At 44.6% G+C, this 13213-nt stretch overlaps 1 protein-coding gene across 7 annotated transcripts in view; it reads left to right on the forward strand.

Annotated features, from left to right (window-relative positions):
- Positions 1 to 10961, forward strand: part of SIRAL1 (SIR2 antiphage like 1) — a 57390-nt gene extending 46429 nt beyond the window's left edge. For 6 of the 7 annotated variants that reach the window (XM_083162800.1, XM_083162801.1, XM_083162799.1 and 3 more), the window contains 2 exons: positions 7878 to 7937; positions 10114 to 10961. In XM_083162800.1, the coding sequence (XP_083018926.1) occupies positions 7878 to 7937; positions 10114 to 10841 (788 nt within the window). In that variant the 3' untranslated portion in view covers positions 10842 to 10961. The remainder of the gene's footprint in view (positions 1 to 7877; positions 7938 to 10113) is intronic. The other variant, XM_083162804.1, reaches the window with a different exon arrangement.
- Positions 10962 to 13213: the final 2252 nt, after the last annotated feature.

Genomic DNA, 13213 nt, shown 5'->3' on the forward strand with positions numbered 1-13213 from the left:
AACATGCAAAAATCCAAGGCACTTTCCCTAACATCACGCCCCCTACCCACCGACTTCACCAACAGTGTACCGTTCGTCTGGGCCACCAATTCATTTACCTACTTAGGCACACAAATCCCCCGACACCTAGGACAACTTTACAAATTAAACTATGCCCCCACTTTCCAACAAGCCTATGAGGAGTTAAAAAAACTGGAAAAACCTACCCATCTCCTACATCGGGAGAATAAACTTAATCAAGATGGTAACTTTTCCACGATTAATGTACCTACTGCAGGGACTACCCCTTTACATCTCCCCAAATGACATCAAAACTTTTAATAAAAACATCAGAGAATTTATATGGAACAACGGCAGACCCAAAATAGGCCTAATAAAGCTGCAACAGCCTAAATGGAACGGTGGCCTGGGCCTACCAGACATTAGGCAATACAACAAGGCCACAATGTTCCGTTATCTTTCAGATTGGTTAGCCGGGACAGAATATTACACATGCACCTCCCTGGAAAGAGAGATGGTTCCAGGGAAATGCTTGCTGTCGTTCTTACACCTTCACGATCAAGAGGTCCCGAAACATTCACAGGAAAACCCCTTGATATGGAACACGAAAAAAACATGGCACTGGGTAAGAGGCCAAGCAGGTCTAAACTCCCACAAATCAATACATCTCCCATTCATAAACAATACAGAATTCCAAGAGGGATCCGCTACATACCCATTCAACATATGGAGGGTGGGGGGCGTCACGGGCATCGGATCCTTGGTTGACAGATCAGCACGTAGACCTCTAACCTTCTTAGAGGCGAGCGAAAAATTCCCCTGCCTAACGGGACACCCTCTGGCCTTCCTACAAGCCCAACATTATGTTTCCACGGTAATACGCAACTTCTCAGACAAAGATTGGAACAATACCCTTGATACCCTTTTACTACAGCCACCCCTAGAGAAAAAAGCTATATCCTGCTATTATCAACATTTTCGAACCATTCTAGACTATACATCCAGTAAGCAAGGCATAGCCCAATGGATACTAAAATTTCCACAATACGACACAGACGACCTAATTAAATTCTTACTAAAATCCTGCAAAACGCTACCCTCCTCCTCATATGTTGAGATGTTTCTTAATATATTCCACAGGGCTTATTTATCTCCCCACCGGAGCCATTTAATGGGCCGAACAAATTCGAGCGCTTGTTATAGATGTGGGGAACTGGAGGCGGATCTTTACCACTGCTTCTGGGCATGTCCAATGGTCAGAGGCTTCTGGCTTCAAGTAAAAAGATATGCAGAAACCCACCTAGTAAACTATGTCCCATTTGTAGATGACTGGGCAGTGTTGGGCGTAATTCCCTCAGACTTAAGAGTAACAAAAGGTTGTAGAGACCTATTATTAGCCATTAGTGCAGCCGCAAGGAAAACCATACTACAAGAATGGACCTCAACGTCCCCCCCAACTTTTCCATTATTTAAACATAAACTATTTCATCTATTTAGAATGGACTGGGTCGAGACTACTCTAAGCAAGGAATCCAAGGTAAAAAAATTCTTCTCAATGTGGGAAAGCTACATAGACACACTATCTTTAGAGGTGAGACAACAAATACACAAAAGTCTAAAAGACACATCCTGGTATCTATTACGCGTGATAGCCGAGGACCATCCTGTGGCTGTGACATAGTTTCCTCACTTCAGCATTTCCCCAATACTTATTTTATTCTTTTTTTTTGGGGGGTTGGCAGGGGCGGGATGGGGGGGGGGGCGAGAGAGAGGAGCACACCTTTTTGATCTCTTAGGTCCACTTCTGGACCTCTTTTGATTTTTGTTCTTTTGTGACAACACTTTGTACTCACAATAAATTTATAATGTTGTTAATGCCGGAGAACTACTAGAACATCACTATACGAAGAAATATAAAATGCCATAATATGTTTATCTGTAAGATCTGAAAACAAAACAACTATAACTATGATCTGAATATAATGGATATGTAAAACCAAATACTGTGAAATCAACAGTCAATGTCATACTGTGATGTAAAATTTCTTTTTATTGAAATGATGTACAACTGTTATAATTTAATATTTCACAATGTACAAAAAAGTGCTGAATAAAAATATTTTTCAAAAAAAAAAATAAGCAACAAATTATAAACCAGTATATTCAGAACTCTTCGGTCATAGACTAGAAATAATAAAATATAATACATGCTCAACATACATAATTCAAAACTCATGCAGCCTGAAGTCTGATGACTTCAGCCTTTTATATTGTCTGGTGGTTTTAAAATTAATTTTGTCTGAGATTTCAAGACCATTTGCATTGAATTAGGTATGGAATTTTTTTTAAGCACACTTTGGTGGATGGGACATAGAACCCTTACGGTTTTTCACTCCCTCCATTTTTTCTTATATCTCGTTCCTCCTTTAGTGGTCAGTTTGACCACTAAAGTATTTTATTAGGCACCAATCAGCGAAGCTTGTTGAAGATTTCCCAGGATGCCTTGGTTCCTCTCCCTGCAACCCCGCCTCCAGGCTCACAGAGCTCAGTTTTTGTTTGGAGCCTGCAGGAAGCAGATGCACCTTTTATCAGCAGGGATTACCTCACTGAGGTAATCCCATAAGAAGCTGCTTTATTTTTCTATTTTTTACCTTTGAATTTGCCGCTTAAACGGCATAGCCGCTCTAGCGGCAGAGACGTTTTTGCATCTGAGGTAACCCCCTCGCTACCACATCACTCCACCCACGACTATCGTCAAGCGGGGTAGCCCGGCGGGGGAGACACACAGCGACTAGCACCGCCGGACATCTCCCCCCCCCCCCCCCGGCAGTGTGGCCGATACCAGGAGCAGGTAAGGCTCCCTCAGGGAGCGCAAATCGCTGTGGGAGACAGCCGCAGCAGCTGGCGTGGACACTGGCTCCGATCAGGGACTCCACTAGACCACCGGGGACAGAGCACAGGCCAGGGCTGGGGGGCCCATTTTAAAACAAGGCTCCATTTTGCCCCAGTGGGGGAAGTCCAGCAGGGGAGGTGTCGCTTGGCTTGTAATCCCTCCCCCAGTTTTGGCGCCGTTCTCTCCGCAGATGGTCGTCCATTAGCTGTTTTAACCCTGTGCCTGCCCCCCTTCTCTCAGACCAGTGCCATTTTAAAGGCACAAATGTCTTACAGAGAGAGGGCACAGTCTCCTCTGTGTAACTGTCTACAGCCTAAGTAGTCGCTTTCACAGCCACCCTAAATCCCCCTTACTCCTTTTAAAGAGTTAAGTGGTTGACACAGGGTGTGATAGCATTTATAGGCTGTAATGGCTAAATGTAAATGCTGTTGTATATGACCACAATGTGCTAGCTCTTTACTTTCACTGTCTGTCAGTACTTATGCACTGTTTTTCTCTCATCTTCTGAGGAAGATGACAGAGGTTTCATCCTCTGGGGTCACATACACTCAGTGATATCACTGTAGGTTTTCCTCTGTTGAATATACCTATTGTGCACTGCAACCCCCCACTTTGGATTTATGGGCATTATATCCAAACGGGGGCGCATACAGACAGAGTCTCCAAAGCTCCTACTTTATACAGGAGCTGTGCTGCAGACCTGTCTGAACAGGATGCATCCAGGAAGGGTTAAGTGTAAATTTCTTTATCCCCCCTGGCCAGTCCTCTGCCACGGTGGTTTATCAACAACCACCATGCGCAACCATTTTCAGCACACCCCATGGCACTCTCTGTAGTCCAGCCCCCTCCACTTTGGGTGGATGCCCTGTCAACCACGGTGCAGACCTTGCAGCAGATTTCGGTAGTATACAAAAGCTGCTACCTAATGTTGCGCTACCTGCTAGGCCTCTGTTCACACCATTGCTCTCTGCAGCACAGGATGACACAGTTCATGATGGGCATGATAATGTAAATGCTGAGGATTACATCAATATTGATGTTCACCAGGATAATGATCCTATGCCTACAGACACTCCTGCTTCATAAGCAGAGACAACTGATGTGGCAGCTCTCATTCATGCAATCTGTGAGGTGTTAATGTCTGACTCGGTGAGAGCCTGAACCTACTGCTAGAAACAAATATGGTTTTAATAAAAGCAGAAAGTGATTTCAATTCCCTCATTCTGACCACTCCGTGGAGATCAGGAAGGATGAGTGAGAATTCTGGGTGAGAAAAGCCCAGGTATCCATTCTCATGTGGCCTGGTTACTTAATTCTGCCGGCCACTTCAGTATTAAAAGACCCTGCGGACAGGTGTTTAGAACACTCCCTAGGGGCTATATCCCCATTCACTGGGGCGGTTCTACCTTAGCACGGCTAAATCCATTTTACGATGGATCAGGTCCTACAAGGTTACCCTTGACACCTCGAAGGATGCCAAGTTATGTGTATATCACATTAAATCGAGCATTTTATTTATATACAGGTCAGATGCGGCCACTTAAGTTGCCACACCAGCTTCATTCAGACCCGCCGCATCATTTGGCTAAGACCATGAGAAGCGGACCTGGAATCCAAGTACACCTTGGAACTTTTACCCTTTAAGGGTGAAAATTTCTTTGGGGAAGAGCTTAACAAGTTTGTGGCCTTTCTGACAGCTGCCAAATCGGCGTGTCTATCTACACAAAAAAGAACATCTTCTCTTCGGTCCTTCAAGTTCCTCAGTACAAAGAGAGGACTAGGCTACTACTCGACTCTGTTCCCGGTTCCAAAACAAATGGAACTTACGGGCCAATTCTAAACCTCAAGTCACTCTACAAAGTGGCAAAGGTTTCTAAGTTTTGGATGGAAACTTTAAGGACTATAATCCTAGCCCTGGAACCGGGGGATTACGTGGTCTCCCTAGACATCCGGGATGCTTACTTGCATGTTCCAATCCTACCCGCACACCAGAAATACCTAAGGTTTGCTATTCAAATTCGTCATTTCCAGTTCCGGGTTCTTCCATTCGGCCTAGCAACTGCCCCCAGGACTGTCCGTTTTTCACCATTTAGATCCAGATCACCCCCGAAGAAGTCCTAACAGACGAAGCGCGTAGGGTCGCATCTGTGAAATTTTCTGTTTTAACACCTGTCGGTGTTGGATCTTGTATTGGATCTAATATTTTATTTTTGTAAAAATTGCTATCTGAAATGAAAATCTATGTACTAATAATCTGAATAAAACCAGCTTTTTAATTCGGTGTAATAGAATACAATCTGCTGTGATGGACAGCCAAGGCCTGTCCCAGTTCTGCTGAATTGGGAGCTAGTTCTCAGGAAGACATTATATAGGATGCAGTCTCTTATTCTTCACTCTTCTCTAGGTTTTTTTTCTGCAGCAAACCAGTGAGTCATAGTCACATTCATATAGACGTCTCTCAGCTGGATGCAGATTAGAGAAATTCCTCAGGTTACAACAAAACTGTACTGCAGAACAAGTGTAGAAAATGTTGCAGAAGCGCTGCAAGCAATGTGACCATGTAACTGCTGCAGAAGCAGTGCAAGTAATGTGTCCCTGTAACTTCTGCAGAAGCAGTGCAAGTAATGTGTCCCTGTAACTGCTGCAGAAGTACTGCAAGTAATGTGACCCTGTAACTGCTGCAGAAGTACTGCAAGTAATGTGTCCCTGTAACTGCTGCAGAAGTACTGCAAGTAATGTGACCCTGTAACTGCTGCAGAAGCACTGCAAGTAATGCATACCTGCCTACTTTTTATAACTCCTCTCCAGGAGAAGCATGGAGAGGAGTGAAAGCAGGGCAGGACAAGGCTACGTTTCGGGGGTTGGATGAGGCTTACGTCACCAAGCCACACAGCCAGTAACTGCTGCAGAAGCGCTGCAAGTAATGTAACTGCTGCAGAAGCGCTGCAAGTAATGTATCTACAGAAGCGCTGCAAGTACTGTAACAGTGTTACTGTTGAAGAATTGCCCTAAGTAATGTAACCATGTCACTGCTGCAGAAGCGCTGCAAGTAATACTGTAACTGCTGCAGAAGCGCTGCAAGTAATACTGTAACTGCTGCAGAAGCACTGCAAGTAATACTGTAACTGCTGCAGAAGCGCTGCAAGTAATGGAACAATGTAACTGCTGCAGAATCGCTGCAAGTAATGGAACAATGTAACTGCTGCAGAAGCACTGCAAGTAATGTAACTGCTGCATAAGTGCTGCAAGTAATGTAACAATGTAATTGCTACAGAAGCACTGCAAATAATGTAACATTGTAACTGCTGCAGAAGTGCTGCAAGTAACCAGTTACATTATGTAACTGCTGCAGAAGCACTGCAAGTAATGTGACAATGTAACTTCTGCAGAAGCGCTGCAAGTAATGTAGCGGTGTAACTGCTGCAGACAAACTGTAAGTAATGTAATTGCAGCTGCGAGTACTTTAACAATGTACATGGGATTTTATTTAATTTGTAAGACCATTCTGCTTTTTAATACTCCTCTTTAGAATAAATATCTCTCTTCATATAGCATCCCAATTGGTGAGGTCCAGATTTCCTCAGGTCTCCGCAAATTATATAGGGGGTAATTCTGGTTGATTCGCAAGGCTGCGAACTTGCAGCCTTGCAAATCCACGAAACCCCGCCCGACGAATGAACGCCCCCCCCCCCTTGCAGCGCGGTTTTGCCCGCACAGGCTGCGAATGGATGTTTAGCATAAACATCCTTTCGAATGCCAGCGGGTGACCTCCCACATCTTTCGAGGGTCGGGGACCTTCGAAAGATGTGGAAGGTACACGCATATATCAGTGACATTTAAGTTACTTACATATGCGTGCACACTGGCACGGATACGGCCGGGCAGTTGACATCCGGTGATGCCCAGCCTTCTCATAAGAATGACCATGGAACGCTGGGAGTTCTCATATGGTAATGAGGCAGCCTGGCGCCCTTCGCCCCCCCCCCCCACGCCGTCATGAGTGCGTACACCCGGCGAACCAAAAGTTCACTGTGGGTGCACACACCATACATCTGCAGATGCGCAGCATCGGTCCTGAGCCAATGTTGAGTGGGGCAGACCAGACGTGAGGAGATGAGACAAATAGGAAAGTATTCCAGTGCCAGGGACAATACTTTAGGGGGATACTGAAAGTGGGGTAGATGTCAGAGCGCCCCAAATAAGGCAGGCAGTATGGTCTAATATCATGTATCATTGTACTTTCTGGAACTTTGTCAGCGAGGGAGCCTTGCTCCAAGTTCAAACATCTGGATGAAGCTTATTGGGTAATAATCCTCTTATTTACAAATGGGAAACGCATTAACAAGTTGTAAACGGTTCTCTAGGTGGTGGTTAATCTCTGCGCATATATAAGGTAAATATCTGTAATCTGATTCCCAGTCTCCCAAAGATTACAGGATACATTTACTTGTGGTCTTTAGGCCTTCAGTGACCCCACACATTACACTGATGTCAAAAGGAATAAGATAAACTTGTTGTAACCACACACACATTATGGGCCTTATTCTAGTTCACTCTTTCTGACAAAATCCTTCTTAGATGGACAAAACCATGTGCACTGCAGGGGGGCAGATGTAAAATGTGCGAATTAGATTTGGGAGCGGCCAGACCCAACTGCTGGATCGGGAGGGAGGCTACTAAGAGGGTGAATGTCGCCAAAATTATATCAGAGATTAGTCCTCACTTTTCATGTCTGTATATAAAACATAAACCCCAGGGAAATGGCTCGGCCCTTCTCCACATCGTCTCCGGTCTCTTCTGATCCTACAAGGCCAATATGTAATGATCACAGTGGTAACTTGGCCTTTGGCTGTATGTTATTGGGAGGCCTCTATTAATACTATAGTTCTGTTTCTCTGTAAAGCACAATTATATGTTGAGCTGACTAGAGGTTCTAGACTGGCCCGAGCCTGTATCTCATCACCTTCTTTCCTCTGTGTGACAGGGATGAGCAGAGATCTCCCTCAGAAAAACGGCCCAAGCCTTGCAAATTGTCAGACCAAAGGTAGGGAACCCGGGAATTTTGCTTGTCTTGCCTCTTAAGCTGGACATACACAAGAATGATATCTGGCCGATCTGCACGATTTCGACGGATCCTCCGATCGATTGTGTTCACAATGTGAGATTATTGGTGCGGTCACGTGGGTTGCTCCACTGATCATACGTGCTGCACGTATGATCAGTCGCCTTTGCTTGCGGTCGTAAGTAGATCGTATGTGCTTATGTTGTTCTAGTGTATGACCAGCATTACGCCTACTACTTCACGGTTGTCCGCACCCATTTTATTGGGTGCCCCCTCTTCCATATACAGACGGAGCCCCTCTCATGCTTGCAGGGGCTGGCGATAGAATCGGCAGGCCCCTCCACCCGTCGGAAGGGGGCGCGCGTGCACGAGATTTTCGCGCACCCGTTCCGACAGAGCTCCCCGTCACCGGTTGCCCCCCGCACAATACCCCTCCCCCCAACCCTGCCCGTTCCCCTGAAGCGGAGATGGGCAGGGTCCTGTCGCAGAGTGACTGGGATGCACGTGCATGTGGGATGCTCGCACGTCCCAGTCTAATGAAGTCCCTCTCAGCAAGCGCTCGCCAGCAGGGACGTTCTGGCGAGCCCTTGCAGTGAATGAGGGGCTCAATCTGTATGGGGGGGGAGCTTGCCGAATAAACATCAGGTTTTAAGTTCATAGACATCTTCAGTGCTAGATCTTTTCTGTCCACTCTCTTAAAGAGCGTCAATCAATGCAATAGTTTGCTTCTAGGACACTTTGTATATCTTCTCTGCTACTTGTAATAATCGGTGGAAGAGAGGTAGATAGCATAGATGAGTTGTCTACAATTCTCCTGTGTATGTGTCCTTTGTTTTCATTGTCTTTTATCTTTGTGAGACAAAAAATTAAGAGGTGATGTTGTCCTTGGCAACCAATCAATTTCTATCATTTTCTAGGATGCATTTGAGAAATGATAAACAAAATTGTATTGGTTGCTATTGGCAACATCACCTCTTTTTATTTTTTTAGAAGCTTTAGTAAATATACCCCTTAAAGTGGAATGGCTGGTGAGGCATGTAGTATATGTCTTTGTAGTCGCTGACCATTTAGTACAGGGATGGGGAACATTCAACCCTTCAGCTGTTGTTGAACTACACATTCCAGCCTGCCATGCAAGTTTAAGCCTGGCCAAATAGAAAAACTGTAGAAGAGCATGCTGGGATGTGTAGTTCAACAACAGCTGGAGGGCTGAAGGTTCCCCATGCATGGTTTAGTACATAGGTCTGTGATTGTTCATTTCTGTGACTGTTTTGTGAGTAACTGGACAGGGAAGATCCGGGGAGCATAGAGGAAATACTGAGCACTTTTGAAGAGACTAAAGAAACCAGCAGATGACCTCTCATCGGGTAGTCCAAGCTTGAGGCTTCTGCTCCATCAATATCACGTGTGTGGGATCAGCTTTCAGAGGCATTTACTAGTTAAAACTACTTTTAAAAGTGATTTAATAACCACATTGGCTTCTGGAAAACTGCATGAAAGTGGAGTAAGAACATCCTCTATATCCGACTTCATCCAGGAGTAACAATGTCTCTTCAGTGAGATGTGGGACGATGGGCGGCCAAACACTCAACAATATAGACCCCAAATCATTCTCTGGTTATTTCCTGCTGTCTGGCAGGACATTTCTCCTGGGACATCAACTCAAGTCCGATGGCTCCTCCAAGCTTAGAGGCCTCTGCTGTCCTCACATTGAGCTGGTAGATGCTCTTCTCGGTGAGACTGCCACCATGCAGGAACTATGCCTTACTCTCTGCGCCTCACAAGTAGTAGATGTTTGTCCGGTGTACCTTGCCACCAAGACTTTTTTGTGTGTGCGTGTGAAACCTACTCTGTTGTAACTATTTAGGTGAATTTGTTTTTAATTCGGGTTATGCACACACGATCATCCATTGCCCTCTTCAGTCTCGGGTTTGTCATGTGTTACACGTACAGGACTTTTACTGCACATACCGATTGTGCACTGGCCCTTAGGGCATTAGTAAGCTTGTTTAATGTTTCTGCAACCATGCTGTTAAATGCACTTCCGGTCCCATGTATAAAGAAGTCACAGTGCAGCTAATTTTGGGCCAAATCTACTTCAATGGGGCTTTTTTTTTTTAAGTTGCATAATTTTAATATTTACAAATTACTATTTTAGGAAATTCATGTTATCAGGAATTACACTACGAGGAGGAGGCGGAGGGATCCTGTGAATCCAAGTACCAGGTTCCACCATTTTCGATAGAGGAGCCTATAAAGGCCAGGTCCAAACAGAAAGAGCAAGAGGGTACTGCTCCATCTTTAGGACTATCTGCAGAGGCTTTGGAAACACAGGACAGTCTCCTTTTGGACTCCACTTGGACAAACTGTCCTGATAAAGACGTTTCACACCCAGAGGAGCCACGCCAGAGTGCTCCATCCATTGACCCAACTCTATGGACCTTTGAGGAACATATCAAGAGCTTTATTGAGGCACAGGAGGGTCTTAGAAAGGGAATAATGCAAAAGATGAGCGCACTGCATATAGACTTATGCCAACTGACCATGGGCGTGAACAAAAATAGCGCAATATTTAAGAAGATGTTAAAGATGGAGACAGACCGAAACATTTTGCTTTCGCAGATGAGTACAAACATTGGCAAATTGGCCGCAAGTCTGCAGCTCTTGGCTACCCAACAGAATGACAACCAGCGAGAATTGCGTTGCCTGTTGGAACTGCACAGAACAATGCGCCCGACCGGTATCTACACTTCACCGGACGAAATGCCACACTATCAGTCTGTAGCATCTACTGCCACATTAACGCCTCCACCCACACAATACCGCTACTCTATGCGAGCTAGAAAAGACACAAGGCAAAGTCCTGCAAAAAGAGGGCGCAAATAAAAAGTTGACTTGCTGAACTTTCCTTTGATCATTTTTGAAGGACTTTTCTTTTTAAAATGTGGAAAACATTGCAAAAAACTATTTTTGTTTGTAATAATATTAAACCGTTTGGAAACTAGAGTATTTTACTGCATTTGTCACAGAGGTCTAGTACCTGCTATATGCAGGGGGAATGTTACATTCCAAAACTGTGATGTGGGTATATAATCCAGGCTTCCGCTTCATATACAGGCTACATACAATATTAAGAGCCAGAACTGCACCGTAAACAGAATTATGGGTCATAAGATGCTCGTAACACTTCATGGAATTTCATACACAGGGACAGTTAAGGCCTCCATCCCTATGACAAGCCTTCTGATCCCATGAGGTTTCTGTTGCCTATCACTTGTAGAGAGTACTGCATTGTCCTCAGAACTTGTTATATAGGCTGTTTATCACCTGGCTATGTTGAATTACATATATTTAAGAAAACAAAGATTAGGAGTTCCCAATGTCAAAGCTGCTTTACCACCAAAGTAGTAGAACATTTATTGGTGGTGAGTACGATGTGGCCACGTAGCTACAGTTATATAACTGAACTCCATGCAATACAAGTTGCATATTTACAATGCACAAGAGCCGTGTAAAATTGGGTGTCTTTTTATGACTTTTGTATCCTTATCGGCTCCCCCCGGCGCATTGCGCATTCTCAGTGCGCTCCCCCCCCCCCCTACCCGGCTCTAATGGGCATGCGCGAGATCTTGCTAAAACCACGAGATCTCCAGTGCAGCCCGAGCCAGAAGCAGGGCTAGCGTTGTCCCCACAGTGATAGGACAACGCTAGCTCTGAGCTGGCGAAGCGGCTTGGGCAAATTAACGCCTTGAAGGCTGTTAATACATCGCCCCGGCCGCTAATCACTGGGGGGGGGGGGGGGGTTGCAGGGGACAGCCTCGGCGGGCTGTCACTAGCGCACGTTAGTGATACATTAGGAAAATCTTAATCCCCCAGTTAACCAGCGTTAAGTGCATTTCTGCACTTAACGCTGGTTCATACATCTGTCCCTTTGTTAAATAGCATCTTCTTTGCTAAACTCAGTGAATAGCATAACCAGCTACTGCTGATCAAAATGATATGCAGCATGCCTATATTATGTGACTGAGGCGGTTTCTGCATATGAATCAATATTTTTGTGTTTCCCTGGAAAACACTAACTACATAATTTCATCTGCAGATACAGCTGCCCACAGAATATAGGTATGATGCATATAATTTTAATTAGCAAAAGCAGATTTTATGTCATGTTTGCAACCAAGATTGTAATTAATTGCAAAGCTCTTTGGCTTATTACTGCAGTGAGCTTTGGCTACTTGTGAATTATAAAATTACTAGTTATCTATGATCTTGTCCCAGTGGCACCTACTGAACAGTAATGTATTTCCTATGGCTCACGTTCTGATACTTGTGATGTTATTGGTCACATCCTCTGACTAGAAGGGCTGCTACAATGTATATAATACGTAAAACTGTTCTTTTGGCGCAACATTTAACAAAACTTAGTGACAGATCATTTGCTGGCAATAACTAAAGTAATTCGTATTCCTCGACTTCGCCGCTGCCAATTTCAGCAGGTATTTTGCACATCTCTCACAGCAAAGTTGGCACGCAAATGGTTGAGTACACACAGGGCGATTTCAGCCATAATCGGCGGAGATACAGTCGCTGAGTGACCATACCCTTGTGTGTACGGGCGATGTGTTTTCACTGGTCAGAGGAGCATGCTCTTCCGACCAGCAGCTTCTGCAGGCAGTGTCATGTCATGAAAATGGGACACAGAACAATATGAGCAAGATTGTAAGCTTGCAGCAGGGCCCTCCTACCTCCAAGTCTGTCTGTTACCCAGTTTGTCTTATCACTGTCTACTATTGTAAAGCGCAACGGAATCTGCTGCGCTATATAAGAAACTGTAAATAAATAAATAATATTAAGCCAGTATTGCTGAGCAATCGTATTGCTCCGTGTTTATGGAGCAATATTAAGCCAATATTGCTGAGCAATCATATTGCTCCGTGTTTATGGAGCAATATTAAGCCAATATTGCTGAGCAATCATATTGCTCCGTGTGTATTGGGCAATATTAAGCCAATATTGCTGAGAGATCATATTGCTCCATGTGTACGGAGCTTAAGGTTGGTAACCACTGTCCTAATAGAACACTCTACTTATTACTTCCTCACCTTTTAACTGCTACTTATGTCATGCCTTGGACAAATTGGCTTGTATGGGTCTGGGGAATTCCATGCTCTGGACTTAAACTTCAGGAATATTAAAGACTCCCTTGATGAATTCACTTGGGTGCTGTAGTTGGGCTCATAGCTTGGCATAGCTAAGTA

Source organism: Crinia signifera, chromosome 19 (assembly GCF_055691185.1).
Source record: "Crinia signifera chromosome 19, ASM5569118v1, whole genome shotgun sequence".
NCBI classification, from domain to species: domain Eukaryota; kingdom Metazoa; phylum Chordata; class Amphibia; order Anura; family Myobatrachidae; genus Crinia; species Crinia signifera.